This window comes from Ostrea edulis, chromosome 8 (genome assembly GCF_947568905.1).
Source record: "Ostrea edulis chromosome 8, xbOstEdul1.1, whole genome shotgun sequence".
NCBI classification, from domain to species: Eukaryota; Metazoa; Mollusca; class Bivalvia; order Ostreida; family Ostreidae; genus Ostrea; species Ostrea edulis.
The window spans coordinates 38725016-38752112 of record NC_079171.1 but is presented as its reverse complement, the minus strand read 5'-3'; the positions used below and the strand labels follow the sequence as shown (position 1 = coordinate 38752112).

At 34.7% G+C, this 27097-nt stretch overlaps 1 protein-coding gene across 10 annotated transcripts in view; it reads left to right on the top strand.

Moving 5' to 3' along the window:
- LOC125662132 (MYCBP-associated protein-like) overlaps positions 1-26585 on the top strand; it is a 71378-nt gene extending 44793 nt beyond the window's left edge. For 6 of the 10 annotated variants that reach the window (XM_056146077.1, XM_056146078.1, XM_056146072.1 and 3 more), the window contains 11 exons: positions 1-66; positions 573-645; positions 2831-3018; positions 5899-6045; positions 8622-8735; positions 9518-9642; positions 11084-11193; positions 15423-15494; positions 19339-19445; positions 22986-23189; positions 26180-26585. The exon at positions 1-66 is cut by the window's left edge and continues 166 nt beyond it. In XM_056146077.1, the coding sequence (XP_056002052.1) occupies positions 1-66; positions 573-645; positions 2831-3018; positions 5899-6045; positions 8622-8735; positions 9518-9642; positions 11084-11193; positions 15423-15494; positions 19339-19445; positions 22986-23189; positions 26180-26272 (1299 nt within the window). In that variant the 3' untranslated portion in view covers positions 26273-26585. The remainder of the gene's footprint in view (positions 67-572; positions 646-2830; positions 3019-5898; positions 6046-8621; positions 8736-9517; positions 9643-11083; positions 11194-15422; positions 15495-19338; positions 19446-22985; positions 23190-26179) is intronic. The other 4 variants (XM_056146080.1, XM_056146073.1, XM_056146075.1 and 1 more) reach the window with 1 other exon arrangement.
- The last annotated feature ends 512 nt before the right edge of the window (positions 26586-27097 follow it).

Below are 27097 nucleotides of genomic sequence, written 5' to 3'. Positions count from 1 at the left end.
GATCGAGTCACATCGTACCTTTACATCATCAATGATGGAACAACATCTGTGTATTATGATTGGAAGGTAAGGGAACTAGTTTAAATTTATAGGGAAGTGAAAATGAAAGTAGCTAGGGTATAAAGAAAGTTTTGACAAGTATGCAAAAATATAATTTTTCTTGAGATGTCAGTCTTATTGGAAAAAAGTATATGAACCTTGTAGGAAAAATGAGATATTTGAAAAATTTTATTTTCATTCATTTTTATGTTTTTAATGGGACTTTTAAATATATTTGAAATATCTTGAAAATTTCAAAAGGAAAGATTTCTTGGAATTCTCTTTACATATGAAGTTGAAAATTTGTTTATACAACAGCATTTTTGAGGAAATAGGAGCTTATAGTTACTGGAATATTCAACATATGTGGAGATACAGCGTACTTCTAGTTTTGTCATTTTGGAAGAATTTTTTTTTTGGGGGGGGGGGGGGGGGGAATATATTGCCAATGAAGATGAAGCTACACATTTCCACTGATTATTATAGAACTGATTGTATCCTATTTAACGTTTCTAATTATTTTCCTTTCTCAGAGGATTCCTCGAGAAAATCCTTTTGACCTGGTCCATGCACGGGTCCAGCGGTTTTACTTCAACAACAGCAGTGGTATGTACACAGTGAAAATTCTGTATAGTAAGCACATGCTTCCTTTAACTGTGGTCTGCAGCTTAGCCCTTTGCTCATGCAACATAACATTTCCTCTGAATTTGTAGCATTTCATTATTTAAGGAGGAATTACACTTCATCATAATGCCTGACTTCCTTTAAAAACATCACTGAAAATATGAATTTTAGCAATGTATTTTGTATTTTTGTATTAAATCTAATTGTCTAGCTCGGTAGCTCCATAGGTTAATGCTGATCATGGGTTTGAGTCTTGCAATTAAGGGTTTAAATTTTTTTTCCCCAGATTATTTAATTTCTATGAAAACTAAATAAGATTGATTTGAAAGTTTCCATATCAATATATCATTGTACATATCCTCAACTTTTCATCTATATCAAATTTCTCTGTTGTAGCATTCATCCTTAATGGCAGAGATCTCCTTATTTTATGATAAAATTTGCAATACTCTGAATGTAAACAATTGACGATACAAATTCGCTTTACACCCTAATACATGTCGTTAAGTGTTGTATTATAAAGTATAAACTTAAAAAATGATTTTTTTTTCCCCAAAAATTTCTCAAACAGATGCCTTATAGACAGTTTATTCCAGGTAGACAAGAGTTTTTATTTTATTTGCATTGTCAGTTAATTTGACGGATACAGTATATTTTACTTCATGAATATTTTTTTATTGTGTGCAAATATGTTTGATTGGAAGTTCAGTATTTCTCAAACATAAATGCATGCAAATGTATTATCAAGAAAGGGCGTAATTTGACCCCCAAATATTCTCCCTCTCTTTTAATGATCAATGGGTTTTTTGGGGGGAGGGGGTTTTAGGGGGGGTGGGGTTAGAAATTCATGCAAACATATTACATGTATCTTTAAATGTGGCATCATGTGTCATTTGAGACAGAGAGAGGATATTTTAAGGAAGAAAGTGAAATTTAGATTGCAGAGACACATCCCAAGACATGACTCTTTAAATATACTGAGAAGTTCAGATTTCCAATCTTGTAGCACAAATTTCTGTTTACATACATGTATCATGTGATTATCAGTTTGGATATTTATAGCATGTAAACTTGTAACATATGCACAGGCAATTGCATCGCTTGGGGTCGAACTTACTATATAAAGAGTTCGACCCCAAGCGATGCAATTGCCTGTGAACATATGTACATGTAAATGTGGTACATGTAAACATGTAAATTGTAACATATTAATTGTATAAGTAAAATGTTAATGGGTACCATATTTTATCATATTTTACATTTCCAATGTTTTTTTACTTTGAAATCAAAAACTCTGATCAAAAAGTATTATTCGATATTTACATTTGATTATGAGAAGAGATGACAGTAAATCTTTCTATGGCTCTTTTACACAAAACTTCAGATCTTAAAGATTTCTCAGGAATTTCTCTCATTTTAAGGGATTAAATTATGTCCTTGCCACCTGTTTGTTTTTTGTGTGTGTGTGTTTTTATACATTTAAAGTGCTAGTCATTGAATATCGGGCCTTATTTGTAGTATTATTTTTGCATTAAATTTTCAGGCCAGTCGATTTACCTTTTTCTTTCAGAGATTTACTTGATTATTATGAATTTCAGCAACGTTTAGTAATGGCTTTTCTTTGTCACAAGTACAAATTCTTGTTCTTTGACAACAGTTGTCTGCCCTTTACATTGCGCAATAGTGACTTTTCATGAAATTTTTATGGCTATCGCTGAAATAGACTTTAAAAATCTTATTTACTGTTTTAACATTATACAAGTACATTGTTTTGTAATTTCTGATATAGTTTTAAAAAGTTTCTTGTCCCAAAAATTTAAAATTTGCAAACCTGATGTTTTCCCAGGATATAATGTGATCTCAATAGGCTGACGTATTACCAGTCATGAGTGATACCTAAGGTGTTCGTTTTGTTAAAAAGTTCTAGTTGTTTTGTTTTTGTTTTTGTTTTTTAACTAGTTTTTCATGAATAGTAGATAATTAAATCTTTATTGATGTTCTTTAAGTACTAAGAAAAAAGTTCTGATTTTATTTCGTAGAGAAAGCTAGATTAAACAAATTGAAAATTGAAAAAATCTGCATATTTTCTCAGCAATTCACATCAGTTTTGAAAAATTCATGATTATAAAGAGGGTTGATGAAATTGACGTTTATTTATATTTTGAAGGGGTCATTTTGCCCGGAGAGACGATGAAGTTCCCCTTTGTTTTCAAATCTCCAAATGCTGGGGTCTTCACTGAACAATGGAAGTTTGAGACTCGGCCCAGTTTGTGTGGAGGGGCGGCGTTAATCGTGACGCTGAGGGGAATCGCACTACAGGAGGATAAATTTCAACGAGAGAGGGAGGATCTGGAGGTGAGGAAAAGGAGTGGATCCAGGATTTTTGGATCTTAGAGGAGTGTTTCAAAAAAAAATTTAAAACTTCACTTGAACTATATAATCAGATTTTAAACAGAATTATATATGCTGGTAAAGTTGCAAGATATGTTATACACATATGAAAATGTTGCAATTTTGCTGGTGTACCAAAGAATATTTTTTCTGCAACATTTTATAAATTTTTCAAAATTACTTCAAGTTTGATGGTACATATGGGTGTTACATTCCAATATCAATTATGCCTATATGAGAGTCAAATTTGTACAAAATTTGAAGAATTTATTTCCCTTCCAAAAGATGTGTTTGTGCACATATATACCATTAATACGTATATTACAAATCGCATTATCCTCTATGAACCAACCAATTTCAGCATGCGACACAATCCGTTCATATTGACTATGAACGGATTATGAACTAGTTTAAAGCACGCGACTGAGAGAGCGGAATGATTTGAAAAAATACAACATGCCATTGTGTTACAAAGCCAATCTTGTGGTCTCCTACCTCCAAAATACAGTGCACCGTGCAATGTTGATAAAAGGCAGGGCAAGACGAATTGTGACGTCATGTCTATGTTTTGACGTACGTCACAAAACGACTGTGACATAGGTGGATCAGTTCGTTTTATGCAACAAAATATTTTCCTTTATTCAAGCAATGTAAACAGATGGTGATTTAGTAAATGAATATAAATATAAGGCAAATTGTCTCAAATCCAAATCCATTCATATTGACCAAGAACAGCTCAAAAATGATGTTCATTTCTTAAAAATAACAACAACTTCCCAATTACTGGACGGTCTACGTGATGTGTTTAATTATTCGTTTTGTGGAGGAACATGTCAGTGAATGGGTATTTCCTAATAAATTTCCCCTTTGTAAAAACCCAAAGAAAAGAGAGAAAAAACCTGCATTTTATCATGTATAACTTATTAACAGCATGTCTCACAACACATGAGAAGTATTTATCTTCAACCTATTATGTAATTGAGAAGGATATGTTAATAGAATTGACATTTAAGAAGACTATATCACTATCAATCAGTAATCTTCGTTGTATCGTGTGTTAATTAAGACATTTGAAGATACAATTCTATAAGTATTATTCTATGATGTTTATCTTACTACTAGTAAAAAAAAAGTTCTCCCAACTGTTACACATTGGAATCATGTTCAATAATGACACTTCTTTGTCAATATTTGAGTGTTTTAAGTTTTCAAATTCCATTTTTATTTAGCTGTAAATTTGAGAATGATTTTTTTTTTAATCCTGAACTGCAGATAAACTGCTGGAATACGTTTTAAATGAAATAAATATATATATATAAATCTCAGAGATGGAAAAACTATGGTACGATCTTTGATCATCTTATTTTTTTAATTGTGTTGAATTTTGTGTTCAGTGGATTATTTATTTCCATGCATTATTGTTTCAGCTATTGTTTGTATATTTACAAAAGATAGTGTAAGCCAAAATTACAATAGATGAGTACGAGAGACACTGATTTGAATTTGTCACACTGCTTTGTAATTTTTGGCATTGATCAGTAGGGTTAGATAGCCATTGTATAAATTAAGGGCTTAACTTTTAAGAATGGCTATGATTATTTCACCTGAATATCTAGGTGAATCACTAAACCAAATTTTGACGTAATGGCTTGTAAAAGCTTCTCATATGGAATTTTATTTCACCATCATCTTGGTGGGATTTTTCTTTTCGGAATAACATAAAAGGTTTTGTTTGCAAATAAGACAGTTTAGTGTCCAAATTTTTCTGTCATTCATTTGACACAAAATATGAATATCGGGGGGGGGGGGGGGGGGGGGGGGACATGCCTAGATGACCCATATACATATAGGCATTCTTTTTTTTTTTTTTTAAATGGGATCGACATACTTGTAATTTGAAATGAACAACTGACTGTAATTTCCTCATTGTATTATATAAGTTGTGACTCGCGACGTGTGACTGTAATTTCTTCATTGTATTTTTGTAAGTTGTGACTTGCGACATGTGCCTATAATTTCCTCATTGTAATTTATAAGTTGTGACTCATGACATGTGACTGTAAATTCCTCATTGTATTTTTATAAGTTGTGACTCACAACATTTAAGTTGTTTCACATTCTGACATGCTTATCTATTGGAATTAAAATCAAATTATATTGTTATAATTAAGATTTATTTAGAATGGGCTCTATGTACAAGTATGTCTTTTATGAAAAATCAAGACTTTTAAAAAAAAAAATTGTTATAGTCTTGTGGGATTGGCATGCTTTAATGAGTCCGTAATAGGGGATTCGATTGATTGATTATTGTTTAACGTCCCTCTTGAGAATATATCACTCATATGGAGACGTCACAACTGCCGGTGAAAAGCTGCAAAATTTCGGCCTATGCTCGGCGCTTATGGCCATTGAGCAGGGAGGGATCTTTATCATACCACGTACACCTGCTGTGACATGGGACCTCCGTTTTTTTCGGTCTCATTCAAAGGACTGTCCCATTTAGTCGCCTCTTACGACAAGCAAGGGGATACTGAGGATCTATTCTAACCCGGATCCCCACGGGACTGATTCAGGTGTATATAGTTTTTAGTCTGTCTGTTTATCTGTTTCTTTGTCCACTATAACATTAACCTTGACCATAACTTTTGAATGGATTGTGATTAAGGTTTTCATATTTCACATGTATACCCCTTGTGTCGAGTCCTTTCTTTTGGTATCAAACATTTGCTGCCGTATAGGGGCATCAGTGTTTCACAAACACATCTCATTGTTTGGTTTAATGTTTTATATGGGAAATCGAAATGATTTTATTTTAAGCCATTATTTTATGCGGCTGACTTTCAGAGGGACCTACAACAGAGACAGGCAGAGCATGTTGTGCGACAGATCATGTATGACATCATCAGTGGAATAAAAACGCCGGACAGACCCTCTTCACCGATTGACGCGTACATCACGGACGAAGAAATCTTCTGCAGGAATAATCCCAAGGTAGGTAACTCTTGCTCCATCAAAGCAGGGTCATAGTGTCAGAAGAGAAATGTTTTAAAACCCCAGTATGATACGAGGTTCAGTGTCATTTAATATATATCATTTGTCAAGAAGTTCAAGGTCACATTGTCAATAGTATATGTTTAGAGTATCATTTATCAATGCCACTGTAGATATATATCAAGTATTGTATATAGGGAAATATTTTCCCTGTTTTATTTTTGCCCCTTTTGCCCTTTCTTCAGTGGGAGAATTCAACGGATGAAACTATTTTCTCTCTTATTTTAACAAAACTGTCCCTGGATGACTTTAAAATGGGGACAAAACTGTCTCCAAGTGTTTTAAAATTTTAAAAAATGTGAAAATAACACAGGATGAAGATTACCCTGTGTAGAGCAATCTATGTCCACAGTGCAGTATGTCATGTTTTAAGGTTATCACTGTTTTGTCAAGGATTCAAATGGCACCAAACATTATGTCCCAGTTTAGAGGTCAATGTGAAGCATTTAATATCAATGGCACTATAATTTTCGATTGATTTAAAGTCAAAGATTATTATTATACATTTCAAAGTTTATTTGTTTATGTGTTTGTTTACATGTTGTTTTGCATCCCATTCTATAATTTTTCATTCACCTGGAGATTTCACAAGATAAAAGTGAAGTCCCACAAATTTTGTTGCATGGTGCTCAAAGGTCGCAGCCGAGTGCGGGTTCTTTATTGTGCCTATGTCTACCGTGACACGGGACCTTTGTTTTTACTGTCATCTATAAAAGATCTGTGACTTTCACTTCTAATACTGGCTACCTGATTAAGTCACTACTAATGTTATACATCTTACATTTGACTGGCTGCCTGGCTAAGCCTCTTAAACATCTTATGTTTGACTGGCTGCCTGGCTAAGCCTCTTAAACATCTTATGTTTGACTGGCTGCCTGGCTAAACCACTTAAACATCTTACATTTGACTGGCTGCCTGGCTAAGCCTCTTAAACATCTTATGTTTGACTGGCTGCCTGGCTAAGCCACTTAAACATCTTACATTTGACTGGCTACCTTACTAAGCCACTTAAACATCTTACATTTGACTGGCTGCCTGGCTAAGCCACTTAAACATCTTACATTTGACTGGCTGCCTGGCTAAGCCTCTTAAACATCTTATGTTTGACTGGCTGCCTGGCTAAGCCACTTAAACATCTTACATTTGACTGGCTACCTTACTAAGCCACTTAAACATCTTACATTTGACTGGCTGCCTGGCTAAGCCACTTAAACATCTTATGTTTGACTGGCTGCCTGACTAAGCCACTTAAACATCTTATGTTTGACTGGCTGCCTGGCTAAGCCCTTAAACATCTTATGTTTGACTGGCTGTCTGACTAAGTCTCTTAAACATCTTACATTTGACTGGCTGTCTGGCTAAACCACTTAAACATCTTACATTTGACTGGCTGGCTAAGCCCTTAATTTAAACATCTTATGTTTGACTGGCTGTCTGACTAAGCCACTTAAACATCTTACATTTGACTGGCTGTCTGGCTAAGTCTCTTAAACATCTTACATTTGACTGACTAAGCCATTTAAACATCTTACGTTTGACTGGCTGCCTCACTAAGCCACTTAAACATCTTACATTTGACTGGCTAAGCCATTTAAACATTTTACGTTTGATGCAGCAGATGCAACAATTGTACCCCGAACTTCCCAGTTGTTAAGGTGGCTTACTATACCCTGAAATAGTTTCTCAAATCAGTACGAATTGATTTAATCATAAAGATGTGGTGATATACAATAAGTATATATGCCAAAAAGGCAGAAAATCTACAAATTTGGATAAAAATATGATTTTCAAAAAAAATATTGCAACACGCATGAACAAAAGACTGTCGGATTTGAACACAAGATTTGCGGTTCACCAACCCAATGCTTTAACCACTGACCTACGATGATGACAAACAAATCCATCGATACAAATAATTTCACAAAACATTTAAATCGCCATCTTGTGACATAGTGTCGTAAAAAGTATAAGCTTTAGTGTAGTGAGCTACCTTAAATGAGTAACCTCATCACTAGGGTATTATTTGGATGTAAATAAATGTTATTACAATTTAAATCAATCCTGTAATTGTTAAATATTGTCATATATCGTTATTCAGCATTTTTATTTTTTTTTCGTGTGTGTGTGTGTCATTGAGCGAGAAGTGAAGTTGTAGCTTACAGACTGTTGGATTTGTGTGAACATTGAAGATTATAGAATAGCTCAATTTCCATGGCAGTATGTATCAACAAAACTTTTAACAGCTGTTTAATAAATCCACACAAAACGATTTTCCCCATTAAGGCTGTCGAAAACCAAAGTTATATTCATCATATGTACATGTCATTTTTTAAGTAGAATATATTTTGTCGAGAAACTTACAGCCAACAGCCATCTATGACAATTTTAAGAAAGAGAAAGTGTGTGTGTGTGTGTGTGTGTGTGTGTGTGTGTGTGTGTGTGTGTGTGTGTGTGTGTAAATAAACATTTACTGTGCTGATTGTTTAGTTACAACTGCACCTATGTTCTATTTTTAGCTCCATTACAACCATACATCAGTGGCTGAACTGAAGCAGCTATACATGGAAATCGCCCCGGAGGAAGAACGAGAGGGGCGTGTCTGGGACCTGTCTGTTCAGGACCTTAAAGATGTTTGTTTTATTTGTTTTGTATTGATTCAGTCCTGTTGTTTTGTGTTCAGTTTTACTGGCTGTGTACACAATGTTATGGCTCTTGTAACGCAAAATGTTTTGAAACTGATGTTCCGTGTAAGTCCCCCCCCCCCCCCCCCCCCCCCCCCCCCCATTCTCAAATCTTCCATATGATGCATGTCTACAAAATTTAAAAAAAAATTCTATGTCTAGATGATACAATCATGTGACCTTTTAGTATATTCAAATCATAATGATCTTTCGCTCAATTTAAATAATCGTATGACCTTTTGATATATTTTGAATCTTATCTATAGAATTAGTGATTTTTGTTAGGCTCATTTTGGGTCCGAATTTTGGCCCTTTCCCCTCCTAAAAATTGCCAATTTTTTCCCAATTTAGCTAGCATTTTTCCCAATAATAAAATTATGAAAGGAAAATGTATTTGAAGGAAATAAAGATTCGATTTGAATTATATACATAAGACTTAATGGAAATGGATGATTGGATAGAATAGTTGAAAATTTTAGAAGGTTAAAGAAAATTAGTTGTGTAAAATAAAGATAATGTAATGTTTGATATGATTTTAAAATGTATTTATGATAAAATAGATTTTTCACAATTCGACTGAAATGTTGACAATTTTTTTTACCAATTCGAAAGCCACAGAACCCTTGTAAAAATGTAGAAAAATCACTGAGAATCATATGTCCTGATCTTTAGATAATTTGTGTGACTTTTTACAATTGTTAGATAATCATGTGACCTATTACTATATCTAGGAAATAGTGGCAATGGATGAAGATGATGAGAGAAAGGAAAACTTCCTCCACCAGCTGAACACCATCGTCTCCAAGATGTCCTACTGTCCAAATAAACCTGTCAAAAAGGACCTATATAAAGTGGGGTATGTTTTGCCTTCGTTATCACTGTTTCTCTGTTTGCCTGCCTCCATAGCCTATGGCTGGTAACAGTGAAGTAGACAAAAGAATATTATTTTTTTGCGAAGGTCATTGTGACAAAGGTCAAGGTCATTAGCAATATTACTATAGGTATAGTACTTTCTCGGGGATCCTTTGGTTTGTGGCATATACTGTTCCTGTATGTATTATATCTTTATATCTACTGTACTGCCTGTGTATATATATGTGTTTGTGAATCCAATGAGCCATATGGCTCACGGAAATAAAGAAACTAAAGAAACTAAAAACTAAAGATTAGTTCCTCTTGTTGGGTCACCTGAGTCACTCGGATGACTAATAGCTATTTCTCTGCCTCCGTCGTTGTGTGACGTGCACTGTGTGTTAACAATTGAACATTTGTAACTGCTTATTAATAACTATTCCATTTCTTGTCAAATTTGGTTCGAAGCAACTTGGGACAAGATGGGTATAACACATAAAATATTCAGGAATCTTGCACCCCAGGGCCTTAGGAGCAGGGCAAAAATTGACCAAATCTCATAAATCTTCTTCCCAACAATAGCATATCTGTCCAAAAAAAAAAAAAAGACTGTCATGTAGAGCAGGAAGGCCTCTACCAAAATTGTAAATTTTATGTTCTCTTGTGGTAGAGGTTCTGACAACACAACTAGGCCAAACTTGTCATATATTCTTTATTTGTAAAACACTTTTTTAAAAACGTCTTTAATGGTATTGATACTGAATTGAAACTAAATGGATATTTAGAAGGAGCAGGTAGTCTTTTACCAAAATTGTAAATTTGATGGGGGCAGGAGTAGGAGTTTCGGTACCTGGGGGTGGGGTCAGAATAGTGGTGGGGATTAAATAATCTTATAATTGGAAAGACTTCTTTTTTTCTTTTGCTGACACTATATAAAATATAAATGCATATTTAGGAAAAGCAGAAAGGAATGTACTGAAATTGTAAACCCCAGGGGTTGGGGTGGGGAGTGGAGGCTCGAAGTTAAGGGCAAGGTCAATCTGGTCAAATACTGTTAATGTACATTATATTTGATAAACTTCTTCTGAAGTGAAATACCTCATCCAAATTAGTCATGTAGTGTTAATATAACATATAGTGTGTGAAGTCATCAGTATGGACGTTTTCGGGGGCATTTGTGTCGTAAGGAATTTAGTTCTTCAGTCTGAGCACAACGAGGCACTTGTTCAATATTTATTTCACTGGTCCAAAAATATTATCACATACACCTATCAAGTTGAAAAAAATTATATTGATCAAAATATTGAATGGGTTTGTAAAAGACTACAATTAGTGGCAGAAGGATGTTTTAAATCAAAGAGTTCTAAATCTGCTCGATTATGCAGTTTCACTAATGGACACTACTAGGTAGCTAGTATTTGTTGAACTTTGATGTAACTTGGCAGGTATGAGCTTTTACTGGAGGCAGTGGACGGAATTGTGAGAGAATCGTATGCTATCCGACACACAATGGGACTACCTGAGAGAGAGAACGAAGACCTTCCTGATGACTTCAGTAAGTATTTAGTAAACAAATGTGTTTTTCACAAAATGTTGTGATTGTCTCAGATGCGGTGAGAAATTCCTGTTGTGGGTGTTAACTTATATAATGTGTTTTTGTTTGTATATACCAGAGCCATGGTTGTGTTTTATATTCGTTTTATTGTTGCAGACACTGTAGAGAAACAAACACAAAGATTTATTGCAAACTTACATATAACATTCACCATAGTCAATTAATTATCAGTCAATTAAGCTAACAATCGAGACCCTCCGATAAAACCATAAAATATTCTCAGTGTATTTTCTATTTTTGTTTCACATATGCAATTTTGTTTTTGTGGAAAATTTTAAGACAGAAAAAATTACAACTTTGGCTCGACCAGATTCTGTAGTGCTATAGGCTTCTTAAAGCAGTGCTCCAAGTCACATTTGCTATCGGGTCCCGAAATAGTGACTTAGAAATATTTCTGGTTGCCATTTTAAAATTTCTAGTCGCCAATTACAAAATTTCTACTCTACATGGTAAAAGAATTTGTAAATAAGACTTGCAAGTTGTGTTTTTAATTTGAAATTAGATTTTCAATAAAAGAAAAAGCAACACCCCATACATGCGTGCTCTAAACCTTGTTTTTCCACCATTCTTGATTGCTTTCAAACATTGTTTTGACCGAGACTGAAAAATATTTATTCAAACCTCCAGTCCCGATTGTAAAATTTCACTGGATGCCGGAATTTTCTCCACTCGCGAAAATGCGACTTAATTATGATCTCTAGTTTCTGGTCACAAATGCGACCGTTTTATCGCAACTTGGAGCGCTGAAAAGCAATCAGTTTTGTTTGTATTTCTAGAAATGAAATGTCTTGTATGATTTTGTTAAAAACTATGTTGAATGAGAGGTGATTGTGTAGTGTTTGGTGTGTAAGATATATGCTATGAAAGATTTATATCATATGTGTAATTTTATTATTATTTATTGTGAAATTAAAGAAAGATTTTTATTTCATTTTCAATAGAAAAGTTTCTTTTTTAAAAAAAATTTGTTTTGTTGATCACAAAAGCCAATATTAGCACTGTTGAACCAGCAGATTTCATCACCAGCACAGAAGATGGTGGGTCTTTAGAACAACTCTGTAGTCCACTGTACTGACACACATTTATAGACACCCTGTACTGTTCTCAGATGACAATAGACAAATATTAGAAGCTGAAGTGGAATTTTTCCCTGTGTGAATTCTGAAATGTTCAAAACTTGTGACATACTTTAGTGGAGTTGGAATTTCAGATTTGTAGAAGAGTGTTGGGACCGGGCATGACATATTCTAACTTATCTTTTTTAGCTCACCTGAACCGAAGGTTCAAGTGAGCTTTTCTGATCACATTTTGTCCGTCGTCCGTCTGTCTGTCCGTCTGTAAACTTTTCACATTTTCGACTTCTTCTCAAAAACCACTGGGCCAATTTCAACCAAAGTGGGCACAAAACATCCTTAGGTAAAGGGAATTCTAAATTGTTAAAATAAAGGGTCAGGCCACCTTCCAAGGGGAGATAATCAAGAAAAGGTAAAAATAGGGTAGGGTCATTATAAAATCTTCTTCTCAAGAACCACTGGGCCAGAAAAGATGAGATTTATAGATAAGCTTTATTAGGTATTGCAGATTCTAAATTGTTAAAATTCTGGCCCCCGGGGGTCAGATAGGGCCACAATAGGGGATCAAAGTTTTACATACAAATATATAGGAAAAATCTTTTAAAATCTTCTTCTCAAGAACCACTGAGCTAGAAAAGCTGAGATTTATACGAAAGCTTCCTGATATAGTGCAGATTCTAAATTGTTAAAATTCTGGCCCCCGGGGGTCGGATGGGGCCACAATAGGGGATCAAAGTTTTATATACAAATATATAGGAAAAATCTTTAAAAATCTTCTCAAGAACCACTGAGCCAGAAAAGCTGAGATTTATATGAAAGCTTTCTGATATAGTGCAGATTCTAAATTGTTAAAATCCTGGCCCCCAGGGGTCAGATGGGGCCACAATAGGGGATCAAAGTTTTACATACAAATATATAGGAAAAATCTTCTTCTCAAAAACCACTGAGCCAAAAAAGCTGATATTTACATGAAAGCTTTCTGACATAGTGCAGATTCAAGTTTGTTCAAATCATGGCCCCTTGGGGTAGGATGGGGCCACAATGGGGGATCAAAGTTTTACACACAAATATATAGGAAAAATCTTTAAATATCTTCTTCTCAAGAACCATTTGGCCAAAGAAGTTCACATTTACAAGAAAGCTTTCTGACATAGTGTAGATTCAAGTTTGCAAAAACTATGACCTCCAGGGATAGGTTGGGGCCATAATAAGGACTACGGTTTTACATGCAAATATATATAGAAAGTCTTCTGATATGGACCAAGGTGACTCAGGTGAGCGATGCGGCCCATGGGCCTCTTGTTTTTTTATTTTGCTGAGTTCTCTGTTACAAAACATTTCCTGGTCTGTTCTGATAGTCAACTTGTGGTGCAGATTTTCTGTGTGACAAATTAGAAAAAAGTGTTTCTTTGATCATGTGAATCTATTACTAGTTAATATATCACTCTGTGTTCAGTAGAATTTCTTTTTCTCTGTGACATATTCAGAGTTGGGGATGAGTTCTGTGTTTAGATGCTGTACTGAGATTTGATAAATAGTCACTACTCTCTGTATCGATCTCCATAGCGATATTTCCTGTGTGTTAAACACATATTGATTCATAGAATTAGTGAAATAGATTCTGAATATACTGAAAATGAATTCTATACTTAAACTAATAATCATGTCTTATAATTCATATTAAATTAAAACAGAAGATATGAAATGTATATATACAAAGTTTCTGTTAAACTTATTTCTTCTCAGAATTGATTTATTGTTTTATTTCAAAATACAACAATATACCTACATGTGTTTCTAAATTTACTCACTTGAAATCCTAAATAAAGATTAAAGTAAATTGAATTCGAAACATTGATCATGTGACCAAAACAAAAATAATATAATTCTTTTATCATATGTGACATGTATTCCTGATCATGTGACAATGTACTTCCTGATCATGTGACAATGTAATTCTTGGTCATGTGACAAAGTAATTCTTGGTCATGTGACAATGTAATTCCTGATCATGTGACAATGTAATTCCAGCATACCAGATGTTTAAGAAAGTTACAACTATAACAACCGTTGTCTCGGCATTCCGTAAAAGTGAGTGTAATTGGTTCAGTTCTAGAAATGAGTTTTGCATTCTGTACTGTGATTGGTCAATCAGTGAGTGTCTGATCATGTGACTTCACTCTAGATAATGATTAGCTAATTTTGTTTCTTTGTTGGATTGAGGGTCTCTTCGCCTGTGTTAGCTGAACACTTTCTTGTTCAACATTATTTTTTTTATAAATTGCTGATTTCATTTTAGAGTGTTATTTCTTGGCAATTGCGAGTTTGTTATGAAAGTTTGAGTTCTTCTGTGTTTATGTTTCTTTGTGGGTGGTTTTTATATAAAGGATGGGACTAGTTCTAGGTGACTTTGTTTTCTAATAGGATATCTTGCGACCTGACTTTGTTTTTGAACAATATATCTGATATCTGAGATTAATGCCTGCAGTGTTGTGTGATTTTAGAGTTTTCTCCCAGACCTCTTAGTGACTTCATTACAGTTAGCAACATTAATCAGAGAGTTTTGTAGCTTTAATGAGGAGAGAGAGAGAGAGAGAGAGAGAGAGAGAGAGAGAGAGAGAGAGTTCATAATATGTGGTTCATGTGCACCCCTGACACCTTCCAGATGTAGTAATATATAAATTCTGTAAAAGTGACAATTATATATAATGTATGTGTGTTTATTAATTAATGTTTGGTAGTTGTGTAACATACCTATGGATTATATATGATTATCACTGCATTTAGGGGGGATTTTCTTTTTATGAATTTCAATATTTTCTTATTCATTTGAATTTGTAAAACTCCATACATCAAAGTATGAACCATCTCCACATGTAAATTGAAATACATTTTTATTCTTTTCTTAGAGTATTTTGAACATTGTTGTTGTGAAACTTAATGAATTTCTGATTTTCCAGTATTGATACATTATGATTGATATATATTTTTTTTTTCATCATGATGATTTTTGAATCTGTTTATTTTTTCATCGTTGTTTCACAATATTTTGACAACAATAAATTTAATGTCTTACTTTTTTTGTCCTTCTCCCAGATACGTCTCCAGAGTCACGGTTAAGTAACCGTCGGCAGCCGTCTCGCTTATCTAACGCCGAGAGCGATATCAGTGAGTCACTCCCCCCTTCATAGAAATAGAACTTCCAGTAGGGTTGTCTCCCTTTGTAACAATGGCAGCCGTTGTGATGTAATACTGTCGTATAAATACAGTTCACACTTAAGGATATTAAAAACACATCATCATTGTTCAACTACTCGGTTTATAATTTTGCTAAAGAAATTCATATGCATGTTTTCATACATATAAAAAAAGAAAACTTTTCTCACTGCATGAAAAATTAATATCTACGTGGAGAATGAAAATTAAGCATGCGGTATGTTCTTTTTCTGGTCAACACACATCATACATGCTTGTTCACATATATGTTATAGAAACACAAAAGATTTATTGACAGAAATTGGATGAAAGATTCACTATGAAATCTATACACATTTTAAAAATTCACCAAAATGTTGAATGACAGAAATGGACACATGTACAGAAGTAGTTTTTAGATTAATTACTTTTCGAGCTGTCTTTTCCATATTGAGAGGCGGGGTCTTGCTGAATATTGTACTAATTGAAACAAGTCTAACCATTAATGAAACTCTTCCAGCCTTGTTAATTCTCTTGTTAGGGTTGGGTTTTTTTTTTGGGGGGGGGGGGGTATTCAGAGTAGTGGAATCAATATTATTTTTACATAGCATTGAGTATTAAGGTCTGTTTCCAACTATCTGCTTTTCATTAACATCTGATCATATTCCTTCATATCTTTTTATAACTTTTTTTCACTATTGTTTGAAATATAAAAACATCTTGAATAATATATATCAAACTTGATATTTTACTCATGCAAGGAGAAATATTTTTACCAGATGTAGGTGATAGTGATCGATGCAGATATGCAAAAAGTATATGTCCATTTTTTTTATCAGACGTTATGTATTTCATACGGAATAACATTTTTATACCGGAACATTTAAATTTTTTTTAAAAGGAGAGAAAATTCACCTCCTCTTAACTTCGTCGTTTAAATGTTATTCATACAAGGCTCGGGCACAATTGTATATCAAAACAAAAACGCTATGTATACATTACTACATGGGTGCCTGTAAACTAGTAACATAGTGAGGGGAAACTAGTCAAATTTTTTAAATCGATAATACAGGGAACAAATTGGAATTATAAGAATCAAACATTCTTTTGGAAGAATTTATCGATATGTAAACTCTGGACATTTTACCCACAAACTAAAAATAAATAAAAGTGCTCGACACTTTTATTTACTATTCGATAAATTCTTAAAAAACAATGTTTTAATCCTATAATAAATTGATTTATGGATGTGTATATTCTCGTTTAGCTTTATTTTTGTTCAATCAAAACAATTGTAATAAATAACATTGGAATTATTTTGTTGTAACATCATTGATAGTCATTAGATAATATATGAATATTGTGATCAACATCTATATCCACCTTATTTGTTCAGAAACGCACGTCTTTTATAACCATCAGATCCCACACATAAAGCTCGATGTCGGGGAATTTGTATATTGTTAGATTAACCGCCGTCTGATATTTAGAATGATCTAATTAATAGTATTGTGTGGGAAAAAAATTTGCAGGTAAATTATTGCTTACGAAAACAAATTTCCATATATTGGCAAGAACTCTTCTCTATGTCTTGTAATGAATGAAATGCTTGATATTATAACTTTTTTGTAACATCTCTACATGTATCTACAACTCACACTTTCAGTATATATACTCCATTAGCTTCATTTTAACAGCTTAAAATTTCAGAGACAACTCGATCTACCTCATGATATTGAGCTGTGAAGTGTTACTGAATAGAATGATTTTTAGGTCACCTGAATTCATTCAGGTGACCTATTGCTATCTGTTTTTGTCCGTCGTCGTTCGTCGTGCGTTAACATTTGAACATTTTCAGCTTCTTCTCTGAAACCCCTGAACCAATTTCAACCAATTTTGGCATATAGCATCTGTGGGTGAAGGGGAACAAAAATTGTGAAATTCGTGGTCCCTGCCCCCTGGGGCCTTAGGGGTGGGGCAAAAACCATCAAAATGAGTGTAATTTTAAAAAATCTTCTTCTTTAGTCCTCGACATCAAGAAGCCAAACTGTGGGCATAATTATAATGAGCATTGAGCCCTCTACCAAAATTGTGAAATTCATGGCCCCTGGGGCAGGGGTTCTTGTGTTAGGGTGGGGCTCTATTGGACATATAGTGAAAATGTAGAAATTCTTTGAAAATCTTCTCTGTCTCTGGGTATTAAGTAGGTATGATGAGCAAGGATGCCTCTTTATACCCCCCGCAACAAGTTGTGGGGGGGGTATACTGGAATCGAGTTGTCCGTCTGTCCGTCCGTCCGTCTGTAGACGCAATGGTTTCCGAGCTCTAAAGCATTATCCTTTCCACCTACCGTCACCATATCATATATATGGACTACCCATGGGGTGAAGATGTTCCCTATTGATTTTGGGGTCAAAAGGTCAAAGGTCAAGCACACTGGACATCGAAGTAGCAATAGGGTTTCCGGGCTCTAAAGCGTTATCCTTTCCACCTACAGTCACCATATCATATATATGGACTACTAATGGGATGAAGATGATCCCTATCGATTTTGGGGTCAAAAGGTCAAAGGTCGAGCACACTGGACATTGAAGTAGCAATATGGTTTCCGGGCTCTAAAGCGTTATCCTTTCCACCTACAGTCACCATATCATACATATGGACTACCCATGGGATGAAGATGTTCCCTATCGACTTTGGGGTCAAAAGGTCAAAGGTCATGCGCACTGGACATCGAAGTAGCAACACTCAGAAAAGAGGTAGTTTATACCTATTACCAACACCCTTTGGGAGATTGGGGTAAGCGGGGGGTATTCTTAGTGAGCATTGCTCACAGTACCTCTTGTTAAAAATTGTGAAATTCATGGCCCCTGGATCAGGGGTTCTGATGCTAGGGTGGGGCTCTATAAGTCATATAGTGAAAATGCATTATTTCTTTGAAAATCTTCTTCTCTGTCCTTGGGTATTAAGTAGACAAACCAACAGCATGATTATGATGAGCAAGGATGCCTCTTTCAAAATTGTGAAATTTATGGCCCCTGGGTCAGGGGTTCTGGTATTAGGGTGGGGCCCTATTGATCATATAGTGAAAATGCATTTTATTTCTTTGAAAATCTTCTCCTCTGCTGCTGGGTATTAAGTAGACAAACTAATAGTATGATAATGATGATTAAGGATGCTTCTTTCAAAACTGAAATTTATGGCCCCTGGGTCAGGGGTTCTGGTGCAAAGGCGGGGCTGACCACATAGCTATTCAATGTTTCTTCCATCCAAAAGTAAAATTCTTATATTTAAACACAAACCTAATTCAAACATTCGAAGGTTGTTACATGATACTCAGGTGACCTATAAGGTCCCTGGACCTCTTGTTAATTACTGTGAAGAACTTTGTAATTATGTTAAGATTAAACAGATCTCCTCTTGCTCTAGTTTTAAACATGGACAGAAATCATAGTAAAGATAAGATATGTTTTCATTGATTTTTCTTTCTTTTTTTTTTTTCTTTTTTTTGAAAGAGCTTAGTTGGCTTGGATTTCTCGAAAGAAATTTATGTCAAAAACAATGACTTAAGTTTGAGTTTTTACTACATTTTTTACTGCTCAAATTCAAGTTTGAGATTTTTTCGAAGAAATCCAAGCCTCGTATTTTGCTGGTAATTTACAATTTAGAGGCCACACAGAGGCCACCTAAGGGATATTTCAAGCTCGTCAAATACACGTCAGTTCTGTTTTTGTGGGAGCTGGCAAACAAACATATGTTTAGTCTGTCTTTATGTTGATAAGAGAATATGAAGAAATGATCATGTTGTCATTTATAGGTGATGCCCGCAGTAAATCTAAGGCAGAAAACAAAAGCGGTGCCAAGGCACCACCAGAGAAAAAAGCACCACCACAAAAGGATGCGAAGGCTGCCAAAGGAAAGGAGGTTAGTTACTTGTCAGGATATCAGTAGCAGGACAGGGAACCACCAGAAAATGTAGTGGTGACCAGGGGCACCACTCTGGTTTATGTTCACATTGCAGGGGTCACATGAGAACCACCACTATTGGTGGAGAAGGGTACCACTGGTCATTTTTCACATTGCAGGGGTCACAGGGGAACCATCATTAGAGAGTTCAGTGGTGGTCAAGGGTACCACTAGTCATTTTATACATTGCAGGGGCACAGGGGAACCATCGTTAGAGAGTTCAGTGGTGGTCAAGGGTACCACTAGTCATTTTTCACATTGCAGGGGTCACAGGGGAACCATCGTTAGAGAGTTCAGTGGTGGTCAAGGGTACCACTGGTCATTTTTCACATTGCAAGGGTCACATGAGAACCACCAATAATGGTGGACAAGGGTACCACTGGTCATTTTCACATTGCAATGGTCACAGGGGAACCACCACTATTGGTGGACAAGGGTACCACTGGTCATTTTCACATTGCAGGGGTCACAGGGAAACCACCACTATTGGTGGACAAGGGTACCACTGGTCATTTTTCACATCTCAGGGGTCACAGGGGAACCATCGTTAAAGAGTTCAGTGGTGGTCAAGGGTACCACTGGTCATTTTTCACATTGCAAGGGTCACATGAGAACCACCACTAATGGTGGAGAAGGGTACCACTGGTCATTTTCACATTGCAGGGGTCACAGGGGAACCATCGTTAGAGAGTTCAGTGGTGGTAAAGGGTACCACTGGTCATTTTCACATTGCAGGGGTCACAGGGGAACCATCGTTAGAGAGTTCAGTGGTGGTCAAGGGTACCACTGGTAATTTTTCACTTTGCAGTGGTCACAGGGGAACCACCGTTAGAGAGTTCAGTGGTGGTCAAGGGTACCACTGGTGATCTTTCACATTGCAGGGGTTGTATGGGAAAGTATGGTGGTGGTCAAGAGCACTACTCTGATATGTGTGGGGGATTTCTGTGAGAGTTAAACCATTCAGGATCATAGTCTCAAACAGCATAGCCATGTATAGTGAAAAGATTGTCCGTCAGATCATCCCATATCAAACATCTGCTTAGCTTTAGACAACTTTCTGACACTTCAGTTAATTGTTTTTCCTCACAAACACAACAAAATTTAGATCATTTGCCATCATCAATGCATTGAACCACAGGAAACCACATACATTTGTACTATATTGTTTCATACAGCAAAATTAAATGTACCTATCTGTTTCATGAAGACGCTGAAAGGATAATGAAAGACCTTTGATATAAACCCTATGTGCCCTTTTTGACTCACATTTTACATATACTCTATACACTGTGGAAAGAACACTAGAGGTCAGGTCAAGGTCATGGTGAAATTTTGATTAGAGGATTGTGAGACACTCATGTAATTAGACACTCTCTTTGTTTTTTGGTGTTTTTAGTTTTTATTATTTTTTTTTTTTTTAGTATTATTTTCTTACAATTTTTTCAAGGTTGGGTAAAAGAAGGCATTTATCATAGAGTTCAAGGTCACTAAGTTAAAGGTCCTATTTAGAAATTAATTTTATGATTGTGTGATACAAAATTTAATATCATTCTTGAATTAAACAGTAACTACAAACATACACATTTAAAAGTAAAAGGATTTTTCTGCATGAAGTCAAAGGTCAAGGCCATAATAGATTTTTTTATGTTCACATGTCAAGCATGGACCCCTGAGTTTTGTTTAAATATACCTAATAGGTTCTCGATATCCTTGGTGTAACTTCATTATTTCAACAACAGTAATTGCCATCATGGAACATATCATAGCTCATTTATATAAATTTTTCATATCTCCCTCTTTTTTAAAATGTGTTAACTGAACATAATTAAAATCTTTCAAGTTACGAAATGTTAATAATATGAAAATTTCAAAAATTAATTAAATTTACATGTACACATGTAGTTACATTTGCAAAATATGGTATATATAATGATTTCAGGCCCCACTTGCAAAACGAAGAGAGGTAAAGACAATGCAGTTTTTGTGTTATACTAATTCCGATAGATTGTGTAATTAAGTAACTTTTTTGTTTAAGTATTACTGGAAAGCATGAAATCACAGTGAAATATTTTTTCTTTCCTCAAATATCACTGTTTGCAGTAAATTTTTCTTAACCCTTTTACGATGTTTTAATGATATGGCAACCTTCTTCATGACAAATTTCAGAGTTTAAAATCACGGGAGAGTATAAAATTTAAAGAGGTAACAGTTGTTTTTCCATTGATGTAATCATTTTCACTTTGTTTTGACAAGTCACCTTTTCTACCCCCAAATCAAATAAATCTTTACCTCATCAATAACCTGATGTACATCCCTGCTTGGATTTCTCGAAAAAATCTCAAACTTAAGTATGTGAGTTTTCTTTTATTTGAGCAGTCAAAATTTGAGTAAAATATCAAGACGTAAATCCAGGTTTCAATCGTCTTACGATTTATTTTTTTCAAGAAATCCAGGCCTGCAATTATAAAAAGCCAACTTCTAAATGATTTGATCGATCATATTAGTCGTGTGCATTTCATGACCTTCACAAATTACGGTAAAGTAGGAATTTTTTAGAAAAGAAAGTAAGAGTAAATATTCTTTCATATAATGTCTGATTTGCATGGCTTGTCTGTCTCTCTACTGTGATAATCTGTAGCCATAAATTTTGAATTCCAAGGAGTATAGATTTCTTGGAGTGATCAATTCAAAATTTTGTGGGTCAAATGTTATCCTTGCTTCCAAAAGACAAGTCCATGTTTGAACATATTCTTTACAAAAACCTTTTGTGTACAAGAGTATATGCTAGGCCATGAAATGTTTTATTTCAATTTCATAAAGCACCAGGGCCCAGCTGCACAAAGGATAGTTAACACAACAGACAATTAATGTCACATTAACCCTTACATTTATATAGTGTTAACTAGATGTTAACTGTTATGTAAACTTGACTCATTTTCATGCAGCTGGACCCTGAATGATAAAGTGTATATCTTGTTAGTTTATTTATAAGGAGTATTTATAATACCAAATCCATTTAGTACCACAAATAATGCTCTCCTCTGTCATGTCATTGATTTTTTGTTTGTTTTTGATTTTTGTTTTAAATTGGAAATCCTCCTCCACTGATAAGAAAACTTGGAATTTTAATAAAAAGCACGAACTCCCCAACCAGGAATCAACTTCCCCCTTAATATGCTTATAGTTTATACTGAAACCAAAGAAAATTTGACTCCCGTGGCAATATGATTTTACCGGCATAATTGTCATTATTTATAACAGCTATGAAGCAGTAAAAGAATTTCACTTAATGTTTTGTCCTGTATAGCAAATTTTAAGATGTCGCAATAACACTGGTACATAATACTTGTGAATTTTGATTCTTTCCAAAGATCTGAGACAATGCACAATAGCTCTGCTGGGCAGCTAAATTCAACTGATTATGCCCAGTCTTTTTGTAAGCAATGAAGCACAGCCTCTACTACTTATTTTCATGCAATCTTGGTCATCTGTTTTCAGACGAAACCTGACCCCAAGGCTAAAGCCACACCCCCTGCAAAGAAACCTACTAGCAGTCGAGGTCCTTCTGCGACCCCCGGGCCGCCCCCCAGCACAGTGCCTCCCCCAGACAGGGAGAGAACCCACAGCCCCCTCAGCCCTGTACCCTCTACAGAGGGAGAGACACATCAGGAGAGGGCTTACAAGCAAAAACTCACAGCACAGGTAAGCTTTAAATGGATCGCTGTAGACTGACGAAAGGATCTGCAGGGGACTTAGAAGGTCTCCTTTGAGAAGGAATAACACAATCCGATATGGATGGAAAGCAAAACGTCACAAGTGTTTTGAATGAGGTTTAAAAACCTATTGGGTCTGCTGTCAAATTCAATGCTGGTAAGAGAAAGAATCTTCACCGTTTTGGGTCTGAATCTAAATTTGGCAAGACTATTACAGTTGAGACTATCTCTAAATGATTGAGAAATTGCTGATTTCTTTAGAAGTAAAAAATTTATCAATATTATTGGAGAAGCTCTTTCTTTGTAGATCACCAAACCATGTTATCGACTAATCAAAATTAATTTTGTACCAAATCCTGAATTTGAATTTCACTTCTGGACAGTTATGAAATTTTTTTTCTGAAAAATGTATTTATATTTCTCTCTGTAATTCTGCAAAGCAACAAAAATAAAAACCAAACAAATAAATGAACAAACAGAAACAGAATCATGCCTCATTTGCAGCACCATTTTTATGCCCCCTCCCCTGAACAATAGGGGGTGCATTGATTTGCAGCTGTTGGTTCGTCATTCAGTAGTATCTGCACAATATCTTGAAAACCCTAAATCCTTTGCTTGATGGATATTGAACTTGATATACTGGTGTCACCTAAGGAGGAGATAACCCCTGTTGATTTGAGGTCACAGAAAACAAAGGTCAGGGTCAAGGTCAAACTACTCCGGACATATCGAAATATCTGCTCAATACTTTGAGATCCCTTTGCTTGATAGATGTCAAATTTTTACCATAAGAAGTAGATTTTCAAAAAAATATTTTGAGATCATAAAGGCATGCAAACTTCTGCGTCAGCTCACTTTCTTGAGAACCATTTGCTTTATAGACCACTGAAAATCATAAAGAGTAGATGACCTCTATTGATTTTGAAGTCCAGAGGTCATGGGTCAAACTATTCCAGACATAAAGAATAATAATGTCTATTAAATATCTTATAATATATTTGCATGATACACATATAGATATCAAACGTTATAGCCATTCTAAACAAAGTTGACCCTTTTCAATTTTGCCACGCAGTAGTGACAGACATTTCTTGTTCGGAGTTCAAAATATCAAAAATATTATAAATGTCATTAGATAGGCATTAAAGTGGCATGAACAAGATTTAAGGTTGATCGATCCTCATGTGATGTCATAGGTTTTTGCAAAAATCTTAATAAATTAAACTTTGCACATGATACAAATATATCTTTCTGAGGAATTTTATTCACTGGATATAATATGGTAAACTATTATTACTAAAAAGGTTTATATTTTCCATAGATAATCAATTATTTATGATTTAAAAAATGTTGTGGAATTTCCTCTACTGGATGTCTATTATACATGGTTTCCCTAATATTCACAATTAATCTATACATATTTATGAATTAGCAGTTTTTAAAAACTGTTGATATTTAAATTTTGTCATTTCAACAAGTTTTTATCTATTTTTATTATTCCGTTTAACGAAAATGAGTGATTTTCTAATGTTGAAGTATGCTTCTGTATTTGTATATACATATACATTTTCTTTGCTTATTAATTAAATTAAACTATATTGAGTGGAAATTAATGAAGTTTTTCCACTTTTAACCATTAATATTGATAAGTCACATGAGGATGGAGCAACCTTAAGCTGAACATTTCCCATTTTTATTGTTTACAATGCTTAACTAAAGTATTTCTAAAGGTCAGTGATCAGTTTCTGATCGAGTTACAAGTGAAATACAGCACTCACAATTCCTTTTTATGTAAACAAGGCTTGTGCCATGTTTTTCTTAACATAGATTGCTAAGTAGAAAATATCATGTTTAAAACAAACTGAGATGTGTCAAAAACTACAAACCATTTAATTGTGTTCAGCATTAATTTGTAATTTGAAAAATCGGCTTTAAGGTACATGTACTCTGTAGCTCACTACACTAATACTCTGTATGACACCACGTCACAAGATGGCGATTTAAATGTTTTGTTAAATTATTTGTATCGATCGATTTGTTTGTCTATCATTGTAGCTCAGTGGTTAAAGCATTGGGCTGGTGAACCGCAGATCTCGAGTTCAAATCCAGCAGTCTTCTGTTCATATGTGTTGGAATATTTTTTTTGAAAATCATGTTTTTATCCAAATTTGTATATTTTTTGCCTTTTTAGCATAATGATATACTTATTGTATATCATCATATCTTTTATAATTAAATCAATTCGTACTGATTTGAGAAACTATTTATGGGTGTAGTGAGCCACCTAAAACAAAACTTTTACTAGTATATGTAACCTATTAACAAAAACATGGCATGAGCCTTATTTACATACACTGTAACAAAGAATTGTGAGCTCTATGTCCCCCACGTACCTTGACAACTGACATTCAAATTTTTGCTGATCATTAGAAAAAAATAATTATTTAAGCATTCTAAACATTAAAAATGGGGAAATAAAATTTGAAGATTTTCATCTCAAATCGTATCCATGTCCCTTTAACTGACCTATTGAGAGTGTCAGCTGATGTGTTGAGAGGTTACATTTGTCAGCTGACATGTTGAGAGGTTACATTTGTCAGTTGACGTGTTGAGAGGTTACATTTGTCAGCTGACGTGTTGAGAGGTTACATTTGTCAGCTGACATGTTGAGAGTGTCGATTCATGTGCTGAGAGATTACATTTGTCAGTTGGCATGCTGAGAGTGTCGGTTGATGTGCTGAGAGTGTCGGTTGATGTGCTGAGAGTGTCGATTGATGTGTTGAGAATGTCGGTTTATGTGTTGAGAGTGTCAGCTGATGTGTTGAGAGGTTACATTTGTCAGCTGACGTGTTGAGAGGTTACATTTGTCAGCTGACGTGTTGAGAGGTTACATTTGTCAGTTGCCGTGTTGAGAGTGTTGATTGATGTGTTGAAAGGCTACATTTGAATTGTCAGTTTATGTTTCCACTTTCTTTGTAGGCTTATCTAATCATGCAGGACACATTTAGAAAAATGGGTGACGTGTTCGATGAAGTGTCAGGCACAGAAGACCCAGCGCCTCTTGTCTTATGACAGCATGGAAAATGACTGCAATCGAGACTCTGTTAGATCTACTGACCTTTCTACAATTATGTTATAAATAACATTGTCTTTCTACTATTATGTTTTAATTAACATTGTCTTCTTTATCAAAATTAAATGTATTTATTTTTTGTACTGCAGTGTGATAGAAAAAATTGAACTTAGTCAACATTAGTATTATGTCACCATGAAATTTTTTAGTGTGAAAAATGAGCTGTGATAAAAATCAAGTCTGTCCATATTTTGTATAATTTTACTATATATTTTGTGGGTAAAAAGTGTATTATTAAAATCCTTTTGTCTATGTCTCTGTTGTTGTGAAATATTGGAAAATCAAAATTTAGAATTGGGAATGGTTGTCTGATGGTTGTCTGATCAAGATGGTCTGTCTTTAACAAATTACTGCAGTACATGAACACTCCTTAAGGATGGGTTCCCCTTGTGCTTCCTGGATGTGTTAAGGTCTGGCCTGGATTTCTCAAAAAGAACTTTCAGAGTCAAAACTTGGAGATTTTACTAAAATTTTGACTCTTCTAATAGAAGAAAACCCAAACTTAACTTTAAGATTTTTTCGAGAAATCCAAGCCTTATATTTTGCATTGTTATACACCTGTAAAAATGTAAAACTAATATAATTTAAAAGCAACGTTTTTAAAACTGTTAACCAACTCTCACATGTGTGGTCTATTGGCCTGTCAACAGTACCGTTTATGAACAGTTGACTAGACAATAGATGGTTTTCATATGACGTATTTTGACCCCGAGTTATTCCCCTTGGCCGCCATCTTGTAGGTCAAACTGGTGGATTTTCCTCTT